The sequence below is a fragment of the Camellia sinensis genome, chromosome 4 (assembly GCF_055761805.1).
Source record: "Camellia sinensis isolate YWXY chromosome 4, ASM5576180v1, whole genome shotgun sequence".
In the NCBI taxonomy this organism is placed as follows: Eukaryota; Viridiplantae; Streptophyta; class Magnoliopsida; order Ericales; family Theaceae; genus Camellia; species Camellia sinensis.
This window is the reverse complement of record NC_138964.1, coordinates 122,695,243-122,715,285: the sequence shown is the minus strand read 5'-3', so window position 1 is coordinate 122,715,285 and position 20,043 is coordinate 122,695,243. Positions and strand designations below refer to the sequence as shown.

Here is a 20,043-nt window from a genome sequence, read left to right as displayed (position 1 = left end):
TCTAACCTCCTTCTTTGGATCAAAACCAGTCCAAAACTCAAGAAACAACTCCTCCAAGTCCTTAAATCTCGGACTAAGGTGTAATGGTGTGTGTAATGGTGCAAAAGTAAGGTAAAACACACCTTTTGGGCCAAGAAACACACACAAGAAGGGAGAGGGAGAGAGGTATAGAGATAATATGTATCTATATCTCTAAAGGCTGATTTTTGCTTCTTTTTTTCTAACCTAGAACCAAGAGGAAAGCCCCTCTCTTATAGGACTCCCTCTTGCAAAGCTTATTCAACAAGCTTGGCTAGAGGGAAATCCCTCCATACACGTGTATGGAGGGGAAAGGAGTTGGTGCCAGCTATCACAGCTGGCACAAAATATCTCCACAAAGTGGAGGAACAGTGGTCGGCTGCCCAAAAAAGCTATTTCGGCAAAAAACAGTGCCGACCGGCAACAAATTATGCCGACCGGCAATAAAGTGTGCCGACCGGCAAACAAAAGTGCCGATGGAAGAAAAAGACCAGCCGGTGGCCTCCAGCCACTGCCGGTGGTGTATGGGGATGTCTCACAAGGCATTCCCTGCCCCTCTAAGGCAAAACAAAAGTGTTTGGTGCAAAACCAGACACTAAACAGTCGAGTTCGGGGATCCTGAGGCAAGGCGCGCGAGCCGAGACCTCCGGGAACTCCAAACGAACACAATCATGGATGATCACCGAGTGTTCAAACGGTGACGTCCAAGTCTTGAGGACGGTCAAAAATGGGGTGTCTACACTTATTCATTAGGCTCATGAATACTGCTGGTGCATTGGTTAGTCCGAAGGGCATTACTACAAATTCATAGTGGCCATATCTAGTACGAAAGGCAGTCTTTGGTACATCCTCCTCCTTGACTCGTAGTTGATGGTAGCCTGACCTGAGGTCGATCTTTGAATAGTACCTTGTGCCCCTAAGTTGGTCAAAAAGATCATCAATCCTCGGGAGTGGGTATCGGTTCTTAATCATGACTCGATTGAGTTGACGGTAATCGATGCATGGCCTCAACAACCCATCTTTCTTCTTAGCAAACAACACGGGTGCTCCCCATGGCGAAGTACTTGGCCTAACGAATCCTTTCTCGAGCAATTCCTGTAGTTGTGTCTTCAATTCTCGTAGTTCTGCTGGTGCCATGCGATATGGAGCCATGGATATTGGGGTAGTTCCAGGTTGTAGCTCGATGCCAAGTCTACTTCCCGGGTTGGTGGCAATCCTGGCAATTCCATGGGGAATACATCTGCATAATCGCACACTACGCGTGGAAGCTCTAACTCTCCTCGACCTTCCTCATTTAGAATCAGGCTTGCTATCCTACCGACAGGTTGATCGCGCCACTGCATCCGATGTTTTGTCGAAACCATGGGGTCTTGTCTATCCCCCTTAAACTGGAAACGTGCTCCATCTTGTGTATGAGCTACCACTTTCTTTTGCCGACAGTCGATCACTGCTCGATGGGCGGACAACCAGTCCATGCCCAAGATGATATCGAAGTCCGACATTTCCATAACACGAAGGTAGCAAGTTAAGCGTAGGTTCGACATTCCTATCTTACAGTCCTTACATATCAATCCTACCCGAATGCATCCTCCCATAGGTGACATTACACTTAGGACAGTTTCTAAAGGTTCACATTCAAGTTCTAATGACTCAACACAAGCAGAGGATATAAAAGAATGTGATGCACCGGTATCAAATAAAACATGCACCCAAGAATTGTATAGTACTAAATTACCCTCAATTACAGACGGGTCCGCCTCTTCCTCTTGCAGGGCAAAGATTCTGCCGGTTGCCTTCTGGTTGCCACTGGTCTTGGTGTTCTGAGTTCCTCTACTCTTCTGGTGCTACTGCCCGGTAGATCCGGTCTTGTTTGTCTAAGGCTTCTGCCCACCTAATGCCAGGGCATTTGCTCCGGAACCTCCTCCTTAGTATCCAGATGGGGGAGTTAGGGGCATTCGCTCCTTTTGTGCCCTAATTGTTGGCAATGAAAGCACTGGATTTGTCCCGCCGGCCTTTGATAGCCTCCTCTCTGAATCTGTTGCTGCAGTTGCTATCGTTGCTGTTGTGGTTGTGATCTGGAGTAGGGCTTTGAGGTCATGCTTCCCTTCTGGTTCCTTTGGGGTCCAATAGTCGCCTGACTTCCTCTTCTCTTGTTCCAAGCCTTTCTGGCGTCGTTCACTTCCCTTTCAGATTCTAATGCCGTCTCCAGCACCTCGGCATATGAGGGGAGTCATTGCAAAAGGACTCTTCCCCTGATTGTAAGATCCAGTCCCTACTCTAACATCCTTGCCTTTTCTTCATCATTTGCCACGAGTCTAGTTACATAGCGGGCTAGCTCTTCGAATTTTGCAGTATACTGGGTCACGGTCATATTTTCTTGTTCCAGTTTCTGGAATTCCTTGACTCGTTCTCGACGGATAGTACTTGGGAAATATTTATTTAAGAATAGTTCCTTGAACTGGTTCCATGATAGGCTTGCTACGTCACGAGTGTTCTTCATCAACTCCCACCAATGGTCAGCCTCATCATCAAGCTCGAATGCTGCCAAAGCTATTCTATCAGCAGCCTTGGTGATGCCCATGGTGTCTAGCATTTTCTCTATCTGTCGAAGCCAATTCTCAGCTATTTTCGGGTCCGGTACACCTGTGAACTTTGGGGGCCTCTGCTTCCGAAACTCAGAAAAGAGTCGAGTCCTCTCATTCTGCCGATTGTTCCTTATTTGCCCTAGTTCCTCCAAAATCTGATGACCTAGGTTATTGGGGATGTCAGCCCCTGCGGGGATGGGTTCATGTTGATGCCTGGGACGGTTTCGTACATTGTTGCTGGTTTCGGTATAGCCATTAGCTCGTGTGCCTACCATTCTGTTCATGGCATGAGGTGAGTTGGTTTCCAGTCTTAGAAAATCTTACTACTTAGATTGAAATAAAGGTTCAGTTTCCTTAGGGTGCACTAAAGCAAGTAACAATCAATATCAACACATCATTTATATATAATAATAGGCATCATTACAAAAGGGGCTCCCATCTCGGAGTTACGTTCAAGAGCATCTACGCACACAAGTTCAAGCTATCTTATTCTAGGGATCCTCAGCAGCGGATCTTACAAAAGTCTAGTTTTACTACCCCTCAAATTAGTTCTCGTTTCTCGACCAATCAAAGGCTTCGTCTGGGTCTTCATGAGCAGAGTCGGTGGCTTGCCCCGGAGAGCGGGGGGTTGTACATTGGTGAGGGGGGATTGTGTTCAGATGATATCTCTATAGGGTGGGCTAGGTTCGCTCCCTGCTGCTCTGGTGGGGGCTCCATATCCATTGGTTGATTGTCACCTGGCCCGTGGTAACAAGATTCGTGGCTTTCAGCCTGAGTCGGTGCTATGGTGGTCAGAGCTCGGTGTATCAGGGAGTCCATCTTCTGTTCGTCTTGTTCCATTGGGACTGCCTTCCTTGTTGCCCGGCTTAGAAATTGTAGGCGGCACCTCACCAAAGACCTCTTCTGCGCCCTCGTATAGTGGGGGTATTCTGTCTCCACCTTACGTATCTCAGTGTTGATCATTTCCTCGGCGGTGATTTCACAGCGTCAGCGGCTAAAGTAGGGGCTGACGGACATGGCCCTCCTTTATTGCATACGAAAAACACCCCATGAGTCGGTACTGACGTAGCCTCCCGATGACATCCTAAGGTGGAAAAGATTTTTGTTAGTCAATCTTCTTATAATAGTGTGATAGAATAAAATAAGATAAGGGGTAAGGGCTTCTAGAGTCGCGTATAGGGTTACGAGGGTTAAGGGTTGAACCTAAGCTCTGATACCAAATTGTGACGTCCCAATTCTACACTATAGGTTGCAGTCAAGGGAAAGTCAATAGTGAGTCCTATGGTCAATAACCAAGTAAGATTCCAGATTGCCGGAGGAGTCAAAATAGCCTCCCTTCTAAGTCCAGCTTTCTTAGGCAGCGCACTACCTTTTTGACAGATCTTACAAGGCATTGACACAAGGTCTCATAAGCAACGATAAGGTATATACATAGGATATAAATACATACTAGCCACAATTATACTTGAATAAAAAGATTTTTCCGTTACATTACATCCCAAAAAGAAGTTTTAAGCTTCATATGAGTCTTACAAAAATATCCAAAAAGAAACTTCTAGTATTCCTAAGATAGCCAAAAGTCTTCAAAGGTTTCCGGCTCGTCGTCTTCCGCTATGAGTTCCGCTTTGTCACCTGGCATGATATGCTGTGAGCTTTGAATGCCCAGTAAACACACACACACAACCCACCCCTTTTTCCCAGTCCAATACACAATCACATTTATAGCACCAACTAGTAAAGCATGATACTCCAATAAACAAATAAATACATTAAGAGTTGAGTCAGATGTTAGTAACTAGAAAACCCCCAAAGAGATTCCGTCCTCCCGACCACAAGAATCGGACGCGGATTATTCGGTATGCCCCCTCTTTTGCTGCTTTGTTGCAGAACTAACCTCGGATGCCTACCAACGGTTATATACCACGCAGCGCCAACCGCAGGGCCTCAAAAGAGACGGTAAAAATAGGGCCTTGCCCGAATCCCTCCTTACACCAAACCACCTAGGGGTCTGAATACAACCGCTCCGTTCAAGGGTCCCGAAAACCACTTGCGCAAGTTTTAACCTCGAATAGGGAACGCATCCCAACAAACCATATATCACATTTTCTCATTTTTTTCATTACTCAAGTGTTGGAAAACCCAATACCCACCCAATTAGGTTTCCCGTTGAATTAAGTGTTTTAAGTCAAGGTTAGTCTAACTAAACGATAAAATAAAATTCACATAAGCATGCCTCCTCAAGATAAGAAGATAAATAGCATAACATACCCATACAACATTATGCCAAGATATGATAATAGGCCATTAAACATTTTCATGAATACAAGGGTATAAAACATCCAAACATAACAAATTTCCAGATTTAACATCACATGAAGGTTAATATGGAAGGACTACTTTGGTTCATCCACCGGACTCGGTTTTCCTATGATTCGTAGAGAATTTGATCTAGTTCGTAGAACACTTTTCGGAAATGGGATTGCTTTTCCTGATTTTAAGTTATTTAGAAAATAGTCCAGCACTGTTCCAGAATCTGCCCAGATCTGTCGACTGTGACGAAAACTTGATTTTCTTGCAAACCACTCAATGTTTTTCGATGAAACCAATTTTAGTTGAAAGCTAACTCCTTAAGGAAGGTTTGACATAAAATAGAGGTTCAGAATATTTTTGTACATTTTTCTGGAAGTTTTGAAATTTGACTGAAAAAAACAGGTTTTAAGGTGGAATGCCCAAAACAAGGAAATTTATAAAAAAGGGGGTTCCACCATGGGAAAGTTTCATTTCTTTTGTGAAGAAAATATGCTAACTATCACATGTTTAACTCAGAAAATTTGTTTGAAAGAGTACCCTTGAAAAGTTGAGAAATGTGTACAAAAGAAGATGGTTTTGTGCCAAAATGGGTAAAATACATGAGAGATGGAAACAATACTCAAATCTTAGTATTTTCAACATAGGAACTTGATAATAACAGATCTGAAACTTTATTTAGAATCTCTAAAAACATGCATTAGAAAGGGAAATGAAGAGAGGGTTGTGTTGGTGGCTTACCCTCCATGCTTTGCACAAGAAACTCTCTTTTCTTCCTCCTTCTTCTCCTCTAGATTTCTCTTCCTTGCTCTCCTCTCTCTCTAACCAAAATGTGTGTGAGTGAGTGTGTTGTGTGTATGTTTGCAAGCTAGGAAGGGTGTGGTATATATAGGCAAATTGGGGTAAAAGGACATAAAAGCCCTTTAGTTGGAATTGGATGGAAAGTTAGGATTTTGCTTGAATTTTAAATGAATGGAAGGGACTTAGGAGGTGTGTTCCATTGGTTTAGGCCACCTCTAGTTGTAATAAAACTAATTCTTGGATTTTGTATCCTAGGTAGGTCACTAGGTTGTATTTCTCTAGGATTTCATAATCATAATCTTAGAAAATTGGCTCCTCTCTCCCTTCCCTAAGAGGGTCGGCCTTAGGGAAGTGCGTTGGGTGACTATTTTATTAATTTTTGTCCTAGGCACATCCCTCAAGGTGTATATACACACACATATATATATATATTACAAGATTGATGGTATACCAAGGTACAAGGTACAAGTACTAATTTGCGGTAACTTTAAAATTTAAATAAAGAGTGAGGGCTTGAAGTTAATTACATGCAACCTAAGTAGAATTAAATTAAGTTAGGGAAACTAATCTGGTTAGAGAAATTTTTGTTTCAATAAAAAAATAAAAATAGAAATTGCTAACTGACAAGATTCGAATTAATTCAAGTAAACGAGGGCTTTAAGAAAATAATTCATCATTAAGGTTTTAAAAGTAAATACATATTTTAGGGGCCTTACAACCTAGATATGTATTACCTCACACCTATGGGAATTTGAATGAATTATCTGTCTTGAGATTAAATATTTGTTTGAGAAATAGCTGTATTGGACTATTGGTGAAGGATAGCTATGATTGTTGTAGAAATTGCATGAGAATTAGGTGAATTGAAACTAATCTCTTGTTGGTTTTTATTGAATATGACTATGTTTTTAATACATTGTATATGTATGTTGTTTGGAAGGAGAAAGGGGATGTACTCCATGTTTGGGACGAGAAATGAGATGTACTCCATATTTGGGAGGAGATAGGGGATGGACTCCATTGAACTAAGTTGGCATCTGTGTCCAGGGTGAAAGTCCCCAATCCGTGCGTATACATGGGTGCCAACCCCGCAGATGAAGTTTCCGTAAAATGAAAAGTTGAAGTGTTTGTGCGATAGTTGTGTTGATTTGAGAACCACTGAGTTGTAGTCTCAATTGCGTTGTTTGGAAGATATTAAAATTGGCTCATGAATTGAGATGAAATGAATTAACTTGAACTGAATTGAAGGAAAATGGATTGAGATATGAAATTTGGCACTCTATGATCATGTAGAATATAAATGTTTTGTCACAGGCATTGTATATGCGCATTGTACTTATAGCTTTGTTAAGATTCATATATTATGTTAAATTATTTCTACTGGGCTTTGGCTCACTTATTTTGGGAAAAACAATTATTAGGTGTTGGTAATATGCCTCCGCCAAGGAAATAGCTTGGAGGGACTTTGGAGCAAGAGCTTCTTTTTGTTGTATTTTCTTTTGTATAGCCAAGGGCTTTATATGTATTGAGAAAGTCTCATTTTTGTTGTATCCAAGCAGTGACTTGGAAAGGTGTAAACGTTTAGGGCATATAAATTTGTTTAGGTTTCATTCCTCTTTGCTACTTGTAACACATGTTGTAAATTCAAGATGAACTATTTATGAATGTATATTGCATGTGTTACCTTTTGCATATCAATTCAGATTAATGAAAGTTTATTATTTCGATTATGTGGTCTCACGTTAATTGTGTTGGGTTGGATTATTGTAATTATTTCAGGGCGTTACAGCGGGGACAATAGTGGTGGTAGTGGTAGTGGTGGCGGTAATGGTGCTGTCATGGTGGTGGTTACAGTGATTGTAATGGTAGCTCTAGTGGTGGTGGTGAGAAGTTAATAATAGTATATATCAATACTCGTGTTTAATACTTATAAATTCACTTAGAATTAAATAAGTTTCATATCCTTTATAATTTTATTAAATCTTGATATATATTTTTAAAAAGAATTTAAATTTTTAAATGATATTAATTATATTATCAAATAGGTTTAATTAATTATCACTTAATCAATTAATTTTTCAGTACTGAACTATGTTATCTTGTCCCCCTTTTTCTTTATCGATTGTTCTCTTTCCACAAACTGTTTTCACGTTGTTTTCCTAAAACCCTTCTGTTTTTCAAACACGACTCAGACGATCTTCTCTGCCCTCGAAGACCATCCCGCGAACACAACTCTGCCCTCGACTTCGCCTTAAGGTCTCTCTCTCTCTCTCTCTCTCTCTCTCTCTCTCTCTCTCTCTTTGCAACTTGTTTCTCTCCCTTTCTCCATCCCCATTCTATGAAACCCTAGACCGAAATTCCCTTTTGTTAACCCTATTTCCTTTCCTAATTCTTGTTTCCCCTTCTTCGAAACTTCCCCTTTCACCTTTGTGAACTCATTGGGTTGCTTTCTAAAATTAGGAAAATGTCATTTGATATGAATAGTTTTGGGTTTTTTTATGTTTGTTTGATTTGGTAGTTGTTTTGATTCCATATATCTATACTATCTATTAAGTGAAGCCCCAAAATAGTCTCTTGAAACTTTTGTCACTTGGAAATTATATAATTAAAAAAAAATTAAAAACAAAAAACTTACACATGCACTGTTTAACTGCCATGTTTTGTACCCTCACCTTTTATTGCTCCACACCTACAACTTCTCTTATTTAACTACCTAATTAGATTTTTATTTTTATTTTTTTTTCATCCCTATACCTACACGTTCTGTTCTTGTACTTTAACTTTACTTCATCCCTACCCTACACCTACATGTTCTATTCTCTCACTTTTATTTTATTGTTCCACAAACTTTTCAAAAATTTCCTTCCCATCAAATCAATGACAGGTTTGCACATTTCTATTGTCCTTTTCTTACTAAAGTTGCTCATTTTAATTTTCTTAATCAAGCTATTGTTTGTATTTTTAACCTCAACCATTTTGTTAATTTTAGAAGCAATTATTCCTCAGGTAAAAATATAGTTTTTTTTTTCATACAATTTATTTTTATATTATTGGTATGTAAAATACTGATTTAGTATTCTAGTTTTTTTTTTTTCTTCTTCCAGTTCTTTCTAAATTTCTTTTTATCTGAAACCCTTTTTTTCAAATTTTTTTAAAATTTTATTACTCTATTATGATGTATCATAAAAATTCTAATCAACCAATTCAAATGGTGGCCTACGTGATGACTTTTTACCACTTATTTTTAATTTAGAAATTAGAAATGTAATTGGCTTTTTTCCTTAAGTGTTCTATCAGTGTTTGTATATTTTTTTAGTATAAATTCTATAACTATTTAGTCAAAAAATTATTATTATTATTATTATTATTTTTTGTTTATGTTTTGCATTTTATCAGAATATGAAAGTAAATTTGGATGGTGTTGTGTGTGGGTAATATTATTCAATACGTACATAATATAATATTCTCAATTCCTTGAATATTGTTAATAGAATTCTTAAATGTTTACGTTCTCTCTCTCTCTCTCTCTCTCTCTCTCTCTCTCTCTCTCTCTCTCTCTCTCTCTGTGCTCAATCGATTAAAAATCACAATTTTTACTCAATCAATATGAAATAATGATATCAATAATAACTAATTAAATGACACCACTAAATTAACTTTCTAGCTACGCTACAAATGACAAACATTACAAAGGCATTCAAACAGCAGTATCACTCATTAGAAATCATAGTTGGAGTGTCATGCGATTTTGTTAGTAATAATGTTTGAGATAATGGCAACACAACAACATAATTAGATGAAAATGGCGACCGATCAACCGATCAATTATTGTTCAAATCCTGGACTAAATTAATAATAATAATTAGGCTTTTGACTACTATTGAAAACTAAGAATAAGTTGGCAATTAGTTGGTTTAGTATGGCTTATGATCAATTACGTTTATTATATAAAGGATCCCTACAATCAATTATGATTGTTGAATCTCTCTTATATTCTAATGGATTGTACAATCGATTAAATAATAATAGTACAAACCCATACTAATGAATTATTCAATCAATTGTGATCGCTCAAAATTCCATTGATTTACAATGGCCACTAGTCGATTGTACAATCAATTATGGTCTTTCAATCCAAACGATTTTGCAATTAATTATGATTTTCCATTCCCTCTTTCTTGTCAATCGAATATACAATGGCTTGTGCTATAATGATAAAATTTAGGACAGTGTTATGATATTTGTGTTATATGCTATACCAATAATTACACAATCAATTGTGTTTGAAATTTTAAAAGTCATGTTGTTTTGTTAATGGTGTAATGATTTTTGAAAAAAAGTTACAACCAACGTTCTATGGCTATGATTCATTAATAAAAGTTATGATATTTTGTTAATGTTATTATGATTTTGAAAAAAAAAAAGTTACAATTATGATTCGTTAGTGAAAGTTATGATTTGTACTAACAAAAGTTAATGATTTGTTATGGTGAATTTTAATAAAAAAATCTTATGATAATTTGTTATAAATAACTACATTTGTTATAAGTTGTTGTCCTATTGTTATGATTAATAGTGTCTTTGTTATGATTCATTCTAATAATTGTTATGATATTTAGAAAAAAAATTATGATTATTTCATGTAACCTGATAGATGACGGGCTTAATAGGTCACTTTTTATGATGTAACACAACATGGACAATAAGTACATATCATATACTCTTTTAGAAAGTGCACATTGTACATTTTTTTCCAAATTAATACACTACTAGTTATCATATTAGGTTCACCATTAGAGATAAATTTTTGCATTCATCGCTAACTCGCCACCAATGTTTAGAAACTCGGACCGGATCGACCGAATCAGGAACCGGGCCGTGTTATAGTTTGAAAAACCTTCTAAACTCAGACAAAGAGCAAAACCGCTATAAAACAAAAGAATCGGAAGAATCGGTGGTTGAACTGGTAAAACCAGCGAACCAGTCCTAGTTCTCAACCAACCCAGTGGTTTTTTTTTTTTTTCTTGTTTTGTTAATATTTTTCTTCTTTTTCTTTCTTTCTTATATATATATATATATATATATATATATATCAAATCTTTACTAAAGAATCTTACTCCAAGAGTCTCTTCTTATAAGGAGGAGTCTCATTGGAAGTTTGAAGAAATTATGAAAATCTATTCCTATTTATAGGAAAAAATTTGTTCAAAGAGAACCTAAAAATTCAATGTGGGATTCAATCAAATTGTTTGAATCATATTTGATTGAAGGGAGAGTTAAAAATTTTATTTCCCTCCAAAAGTAAATCAAACATTCAATCAATTTGTTTGGAGAGAATGTTAAATTTTTTAATTTCTTTAAAATTAGTGACTATTTTTTAATCAATTATGACTTTATTAAATATTATGTAACACTTTTTTTTTATTATTTCAATAATTATATATATTTTCAATTGTTTATAATTTATAATTATTCTTTTAATTATATAATATTAATTATGACATCAAGGTTCGACCGCTTTGACCTGACTGTTAAACCAGTGACCCGTCCACTCAATACCTTTTTTTAATTTGCTCACCGGTCCGATTTTCAAAACATTGCTCACCACTCTCAATTGTTCGAAAACGAAACTCAAATATTTTGGTGAGTTTTCTCAAATCATTTTCTTCTTCTTCTTCTTCTTTTTCTGTTTTTATTTTATTTTTTTATCAATTTGATTTAGTGTGGGAAATCGTGATTTTTTTTTACTTCGATTTTTTTTCTCAGACTCTCAATCGTTCAGCCATAGCTTTAAATTGCCAAAAACTTTTCCTCAAGAAGCTACTTTTCACTTCCAAACCCGATTCTCTCCTCTCACACGTCATTCTGGTACATATTCTCCCTCCCTCCCTCTCTCTCTCTCTCTCTCTCTCTCTCTCTTTCTCTCTGTGTCTCTCACTCTCAAGGTTTTGTGTTGATTTGCTTAAAAAAATTAGCACTTTGTTTGATTTCAAAAAATTTAGGATTTTGTTTTGTATTCTTAAACTCCATGTCTCTCTTTCTATCAAATTTTCGTTCTTATATGATTGTTCAAAATTTCTTTACATATTTTTTGTATTGGCCCAGTCATACCCATAATTTATTTTCTTTTAGGGTTTACCATATTGGCGATATCGATAGCCACGCCCACACCCATGCTTTGAGAAAATATCTTGTCTTTTATGAATTCCAACTAGGCTGTGTACCTTCCAATTCTATTGGTTGCTTTATGTAATACATATGAGAAAAAATAGGAAATAGTTGGTATGTGACGAATATAATTGCAAGGGTGTGCCATGTAGGATATGGAACGGACCTATGTGATAATTTTTCCCGTGCTTCGTAGTCCATATCCCTAAAAAGAGCATACCCGGTGCACGTAGCTCCCTCTTAAGCGGGGTCTGGGGAAGGGTAAATGTACGCAACCTTACCCTTATAAGTGGAGAGGCTGTTTTCGCGACTCGAACCTATGACCACAAGGTCACCAAGGGGTAGCTTTACTGCTACGCCAAGTCCACCCTTCTTTCGCAATCCATATCCCTATATCACATAAATACTTTCTTACTTATACAGACATGATAATGAGAAAATACAATCATTTTTTTTTCTACCTAAGTGATAGAACAATAGAGTGTTACTTTTTCCAATCCTTCATTACTTTAAAATGTCATTTGGTAATTGCAGGAGATAGAGGAAGAGGGTGATTATGAGGAATACGTTCCAGTGGCCAAACAAAGAGCAATGGAAGCACAAAATATTCTTTAGTGGAAAGGAAATCCTCAGCATTTGAAGAGGAAACTGAAAAGTCAAAACTTGCTATAGCAAAACCCAGTTTGCTTGTCAAGGCAACTCAGCTTAAGCATGACCAACCAGAAATTAGTCCCACTGAACAAATTGTGCAACAGGAGAAGGAAATGATCGAACACTTGTCAGATCAGAAGACATTGATGTTTGTCCGTGAACTTGTGAAAGACATAACTTATAAAGAGCCATTGTTGATGGGATTGAAGCTTCCTTTGAGAATTAAAAGGATGTCGATGAAAGACTGATTCCATTCAAAAGCAATGGCATTTTATCGTTGATGGTGAAGACATCCTCCTACCAATCAAAAATTTTAACGAAATTAGGTTTCTAGAGCCAATTCTGAGCAAGTTGAAAGCAAAGGGAATTGTACAACCAACACCTAATCAAGTGTAGGGACTTCCTGTTATCTTGTCAGGAAGGGATATGATAGGGATTGTACTTACAGGTTCTGGTAAAACATTGGTTTTTGTGCTACTGTTGATCATGGTGACATTGCAAGAAGAGTTGATGATGCTGATTGTTCCCGGGAAAAGGCCATTTGGATTGATAATTTACCCATCTAGGGAGGTTGCTAGGCAGACTTATGAGGTTGTGGAGCAATTTTTAATTCAAATGAAGGAGTATGGCTTTCCGGAATTAAGTCCATTGCTTTGCATTGGTGGGGTTGATATGTCGTCACAATTGGAGATTGCGAAGAAAGGTGTGCATATCGTCGTTACCACCCCTGGAAAGTTGAAGGACATGCTTGCGAAGAAGAAGATGAGCCTTGACAATTGTAGGTAAGCACTTCTCAATCCAATTTTGTTGAAAACCATGTCATATGGTAATAATCTCTAATACTTTTATCTAGCAACTATAATTTATATGGACCATGCAACCTCCTGTTTTGACATATTGGCTTATGTCAATAATCTGAGTCTTCCTTTCTTTTTATGTTTGACTTTCTCTATGCCAATGAAATATGACTAGAATTTGTTGTATTCATAACAATATCCTCATAGGGCATCAAGTTAAGAAAAAAGTGGTTTGTTCTTATCTTTCAATAAATATTTAAACATATTTAGCTTGTGAGATGTCGTGTGCACAGTTTGTGATGTAGAACCGGGAAGGAGAATAGGAGAGAGAATGAGGGAGAGAAGCACACAATAGCCATAACCATAATCTTGCAAAGGCCACACCACAGCCTTGAACAACTCTCAAATTCATTAATTCAAGGCTACCTAATACAATGTCAATGCTTATTATTTATAGGCTAATAATTTTAATAAAATAGGAAACTAGGAACTCTATAAAATAGGAAAACTAAAATAATAAGAAAACTAAAGGTCAAATAATAGATGACATTATTATTAATTAATAAAATTGTAAATTAAGTCTCCATGTAATGGAAAGTTGCTGCATGTGAGCTGAATATTAGAACTATACATTTTGCATCAATTTGTCTAAAACACCGGGGTAAAAAGCTATCTAGTTAAATTTTGTGAGTTTGAATTACGTCTTTTGGTTGATGCTTGACATTTCATATTATGTGAATTTCTTGCTTTAAATTTGTTGTTTAATCTTGCATGTTTAGATTATGGTTCACTATAGACACCCCATTTTTGACTGTCCTCAAGACTTGGACGTCATCATTTGAACACTGGATGATCATCCATGCTTGTGTTTGTTTTGAGTTTCTGAAGGTCTCGACTGCGCGCCTTGCCTTGGAGACTCTCAACTTGTTTGTTTTGTGCTTGGTTATGGACCAAGAGCTTGTGGTTTGTTCCTGAGGGAAGCGGGTGGCTTGTTGGCCATCCGTACAACCCATCGGCCAGGCCCTATGCCTATTGGCCTTTCTTTCTTTCCATCGGCCATCAGTGTTGGCCGGTCGGCACCTTTTTTGGCCAATCGGCACCATTTTTGGTCGATCGGCCATTTTTTTGGCCGAGACCCCTTTTTCTGCTTTTGCAGATATTTTTCTTCCAGCTGGTGCCAGCTGTTGGTCACTTTGTGTATCCTCCATACACGTGTATGGATAGATTTTAACAAGCTCCTAGCTTGTTCAACAAGCTTGGGACTTGATTTTCTATAAGAAAGAAGGCCCCTCTCCCTTTCCAGAGGTTCTAAAAATTGGTTGAGAGATACATATCTATCTCTCACTATATTTCCCTCTCTCTCTCTCTCCCTATATATTGCTTAAAAGTGTGTTTTGTCTTCACTTTTACACTACAACACCTAGTAAAGCACCATTTTTTTGTTGTTGAGGTACTAGAGGACCTTGTTTGGACTCTCAAAGTTTCTTTTCTTTGGCTTAGAAGTGTTGGTTTGCTGTGGTTCTTCAAGGGTGAGTTGTTACCCCGTTTAAGCCTTGTTTTGCTTAAGTGTTTGGCTCTATTTGCATGATGTTTTAGGCTTAACTTTCTACTGCAAAAAGCTTCATTTTCAAGTGTTTGAAATGTTTGTTTAAGAATTCTTCGGTGTTGGGAGTGGTCTACCCCCTGTGCCTTGTTTGGCTTTGTTTTGTGCTATCCTTTTAAGCTATTGGGACCATCTCTTTTTGACCTTCTCACCACTGAAACTTAGAGGGATTTCAGTGGTGGAAAGTGTGTTTTGAGGTCCCAAACAGGAGGGGGTTATCCCCTCTCCTTGTGTCTTGGTTGCTTGCCTTGTTGGCTCATCAAAGTAGCATGTTTTTCTACCTCTTTGAGGCTCCATCTTAGCATGTTTTTGGCATTATTTCAGCATGTTATAACTCTTTCAAGGGTTGGTCTGATAGCCTCTTGCATGCTCCTTGCACTTGTAGTGCATTTCCATTCACTAGCCTAACATGCATCATGCTTTTGACCATCATTCTAGCATGTTTTTGGCTCCACTCCAGCAATTTTTTCTTCATGTTTTTCCATGCTTAACCTTTGTTTTGTGTTGTTTTGGTCATGCATGCCTTGCTTTGCATAGCCATAGTGCATTCTAGCTCACTAGCTTTGAGTTTCCAAGTCACTAGCATGCATTGCTTGGGCTATTTGCATGATTTGGCATCATTTGATATGTGATTTCAGTTCATGTAGTGTCGCTATACACTCACATGTGTCACTTTTTTAACGCTTTGGAGGGGTTGTGCTTTGTGCCTTAAATATGAGCCTATATGGATGCCTTATTGCCTAAGCTTTTGGGCTGCCATATCAGTGCATTTTTGGTGTTATTTTGACATGCCATAACTCTGATTTTAGTTAGTGAAGTCGTCTCATGCTTGGTTTTGGTGGGTGTAGTGTAATCCTCTTTGTTGGCCTACTATGCTCCATACTTCATGCCTTTAATTCTAGCTTGTGTTGGCTATGTTTAAGCATGTTTTTGGCACTGTTTTGACCTGCCTTGGGACTATTTTGAGTCACATTGGCCCTTTGGGGCTTGCTTGATATGGTCATGGTGCAAGTCCCTTGGCTAGTGTGGGGGCCGAATATTGCGAGTCGTAAAGAGGCTAAATAGTTGGACCTGGAGAGTCGAAATATATATAGCACTCGGCCCTGTCTCACACATTCAAATCCTACACTATTTGGCCAAATAGGCGGCTGAGCAAGGGGCCGAGTGAAAAGCGGTTTGCTACAAAGGAAGCCGAATGGCAAATTGAAAGTGGGCCCAGTCTCGAGGCCCAAGAAAGAAAAGATATAAATAGAAGAACATCAACCAGAAAGAGGTATGTGAGAACTAGTATGCTTGACTTAAAATACAAGTAATCCAGAGAGAGTAGAGACTGACTTGTCCGTCGAAGTGCTAATTTTGGCACCCCTGACTAGAGTGTTCATTTCTTTTCAAGTGTCTATTTGAGGATCACGAGCGTCCCCCAGGAGGTGAAAATTATTTCCAAACCACTTCCCCACAATTGGCGCCGTCTGTGGGAACACTCAAATACATCCATGGCGGGCGTAACGGAAGACCCTCCGATAGTCACTGACAAAACTACACAGAGAGACAACCTCACTCCAACAAACATGCTTGGACCAGAGACTTTCGCCGCAAGACGCGCCTTGAACTTTGCCTCACCCTCGACCTCAGCGCATGAGACAATGCAAGCGATTATGGAACAAGCAAAGCAAAACAAATAGAGGTTGGACAACATGATCGCTGAGAACGAACGTCTCCGTCAGGATTTGTCTTTGGAAGTGGTGAAGTCCAAACAAGGTGCACACCAAGATCCGGAATGGCCTCTGAGGGCAGGTGGTCGACGACCTTGAGCCCGACAACAAGACACTCATAGCGAATCCGACTCATTATCCCCAGAGCCCAAGAAGAAGGGACGACCCGAACTTACCAGTTCCTCTGAAGAGAGTCCACGTATAAGGCATAAGCGAAGAAGAAACAGTTCAGACGAAGAAGACCAACACGATCCCTTTGTACGACGGATTGCAAGGGCAGTGCTACCTAAGAAATTCAAAACACCGTCATTCACCTTGTATGATGGTAAATCAGACCCCACCAATCACATCTGCCATTATAAGCAAGCCATGACACTGCATGCAGACAACAAGGCTCTCGTGTGCAGAATATTTCCGAGCAGTCTGGGACCACTGGCTGTCAAGTGGTATTATAAACTGGAGCCGGCTTCAATCAAGAGTTTCCACCAACTCCAAAAATCCTTCAGAGCAAGGTTTATCACTAATGAGGTCCAGCCAAAGCAAGCCGATTCCCTCTGGGCAATGCAGATTCAACCGGGGGAAACCCTTCGTGCGTATTCGGTGTGGTATTGGGAGTGTTTTAATCTGGTAGATGATTCTTACAACGACTCCATGGCCATTACCACCTTTAAGATCGGGCTGCATCCCGGCAGTGCCCTCCGTAGCACTTTGACCAAATGGTCCCCCAAAACAGTCTAGCCGTTGATGAAGAAAGTTGAAAAATACTGTAAAGTGGAGGATGATGCCTTACGGATTAAATTCGAAAATGTGGCCAACAAGACGGCTCCTTCTGAGATTGCTCAGCCGTTAAATTCTGTACCACCTCAGAGCCCTAAACCACGGCATAGGGCTAAACGAGATAAGAGACGGGATTCTCGCCGATCAAGCGACCAATGCTCCAACCGAGCTAATGAACAACTGCAAGTCGATAGCAGGTGCACAAGGCACGCCGACAAGAAATATATGGAGTTGTCAGAGCCGATCAGCACGGTCATGTCCAAAATCCAACATCTTCCATTCTTCAAATGGCCGTCGAAAATGGTGGGACCTCTTGACATGCGAAGACGGGATAGGCGATGCGAGTATCACAAGGATCATGGCCATGATACAGAGAGTTGTTATGCATTGAAGGATCTCCTGAAGGAATTGGTACAAGATGGTCGGCTACAACAGTATGTCCGAAAAGGCAACTCAACCAAAGCAATAGCTTTAAGACAGGATTCACCTCCACTCGGCGTGATCCACATGATATACAGCCTGCCAATGTCATCTGTGGTGCATACAATTTAGTCGAATCCCGACCCTCAAAATTAACTCACTCCGGGTAAACGGCCCCATGAAGCTACTAACATTGCTTTCGATGATTCAGATTTGGTCGGAGTGATACTTCCCCACATTGATCCCTTGGTAATCGTGTTACGCGTAAATTGATTCACCGTTGAGCGTGTACTCATTGATCCGGGGAGCACATCAGAAGTTATGTATTATAAGACATTCACCAAACTCAGCTTCTCCGAATCGGATCTTTCTCCGGCTCCTTATCCACTATTCGACTTCAACACCAATCTAGAATACCCGTTGGGAAAAATCACACTACCCGTTCGAGCGGGCTCCCGAATAGGGGATGTGGAGTTCTTAGTCGTCAAACTGCCATCGCCGTATAACATCATCATGGGGCGAACTTGGTTGTATACTATGCAGGCCGTGCCAAGCACCTATCATCAGTTGCTATGCTACCCGACAGAATGCGGCATTGAGTAAATCCGTGGCTCCCAGAAGTCAGGACAAGCATGCTATCTCCTTGTTGGAAAGACGCCAAAGGAGTTACAAGTGAATTCTATCGACGTGCCGAATCGGGAGAGCCTCGACGATGTTGGGCGACTCCCAAGTGAAAAGGCCACGGAAGCCCTAGATCGAGTTGAAATCGACGGAAACCCAAACAGGTTCTTCATGGTCAGCGCCTCCCTGAATCAAGCCGACAGACAGCATCTAATTTCCTTCCTGCTCAGCAACCTTAATGTCTTTGAGTGAACTCCATACGAGATGCCAGTTATAGATCCGTCTGTTTCGCTACACCGTCTGAATGTGGACCATAAATGCAAGCCGATCATTCAGAAAAGTCGGCGGTCAGCTGCAAAGCATACAGCCGCCGTTGTTGAAGAGGTTGACAGGTTGCTTGACGTCGGGGCAATCAGGGAAGTGACCTACCCTACATAGCTCTCTAATACTGTGGTTGTGAAGAACAAAAATGGGACTTGGCGAGTGTGCGTTGATTTCATGGGCCTAAACAAAGCCTGCCCCAAGGATTGTTTTCCCCTACCCAGAATTGACCAGCTTGTAGATGCGACGGCACACCATCAGCGTATGAGCTTCCTCGATGCTTACAGAGGCTACCATCAAATCGCCATGCATCCGGAGGACCAAGGCAAAACTACATTCCTCACCCTAAGAGGAACCTGCTGCTATAAGGTTATGCCTTTTGGGCTGAAGAATGCAGGGGCAACTTACCAAAGACTGGTCACTGCCATGTTCAAGGAGTAACTTGGTCACACTATGGAAGTGTACATTGATGACATGGTGGTCAAGTCCAAAGAAGAGCAAACTCATCTAACCGATTTGGAAGAGACATTCGGCATTCTACGCAAATACAAAATGAAGCTAAACGCTTCCAAGTGTGCGTTTAGGATCGGCTCTGGCAAATTCTTGGGTTACATTGTCAACCACCGTGGAATCGAAGCCAACCCAAGGTAAATCACAGTAATCTTGGAGCTCGGCTCCTCTCATTCTGTAAGAGAGGTTCAAAAGTTGATGGGGATAGCCACCGCACTCAACAGGTTCATCAGTCGGTCTACAGATTGCTGCCGACAATTATTCCATACACTACGGTAGGCCAAGGCTTTTGAATGGTCCACCGAGTGCAAAACCTCTTTCAACGGCCTCAAAGCCTACCTCCGATCAGTTCCACTCTTGACAACACCATCGGCTGGCGACCCGCTCATTTTGTATCTGGCAATTTTCGATCGGGCCGTCAACATCGTACTGATAAAGGAAGATCTGGGGGAGCAACAGCCAGTGTATTATGTGAGCAAGGCAATGGTTGACACCGAAACACGCTACCTTCCACTGGAAAAACTCATCCTAGCCCTAGTCATGGTGACAAGAAAACTGATGCATTACTTCCAGGGGCATAGCATCGGGGTGCTAACAGATTATCCCCCCCGATCAGTACTACGTAGTGCAGAAGCATCAGGACGTGTTTCAAAATGGGCTCTTGAACTCGGCTAGTACAATATTCAGTTTCTACCTAGAACCTCAATCAAGGGACAGGTGCTTGCCGACTTTGTTGCCGAATTCACTGGGGG

The 20,043-nt window shown here is 39.9% G+C and overlaps 1 protein-coding gene and 1 pseudogene across 1 annotated transcript; one reads left to right on the top strand and one right to left on the bottom strand.

Moving 5' to 3' along the window:
* Window positions 1-2,290: 2,290 nt before the first annotated feature.
* LOC114309265 (uncharacterized) lies at window positions 2,291-2,878 on the bottom strand. Its single transcript, XM_028254974.2, has one exon. It carries the CDS (start codon window positions 2,876-2,878, stop codon window positions 2,291-2,293), a length of 588 nt encoding a protein of 195 aa, XP_028110775.2.
* Window positions 2,879-6,786: 3,908 nt separating this feature from the next.
* On the top strand, window positions 6,787-18,898 carry LOC114309266 (DEAD-box ATP-dependent RNA helicase 35-like; annotated as a pseudogene).
* The last annotated feature ends 1,145 nt before the right edge of the window (window positions 18,899-20,043 follow it).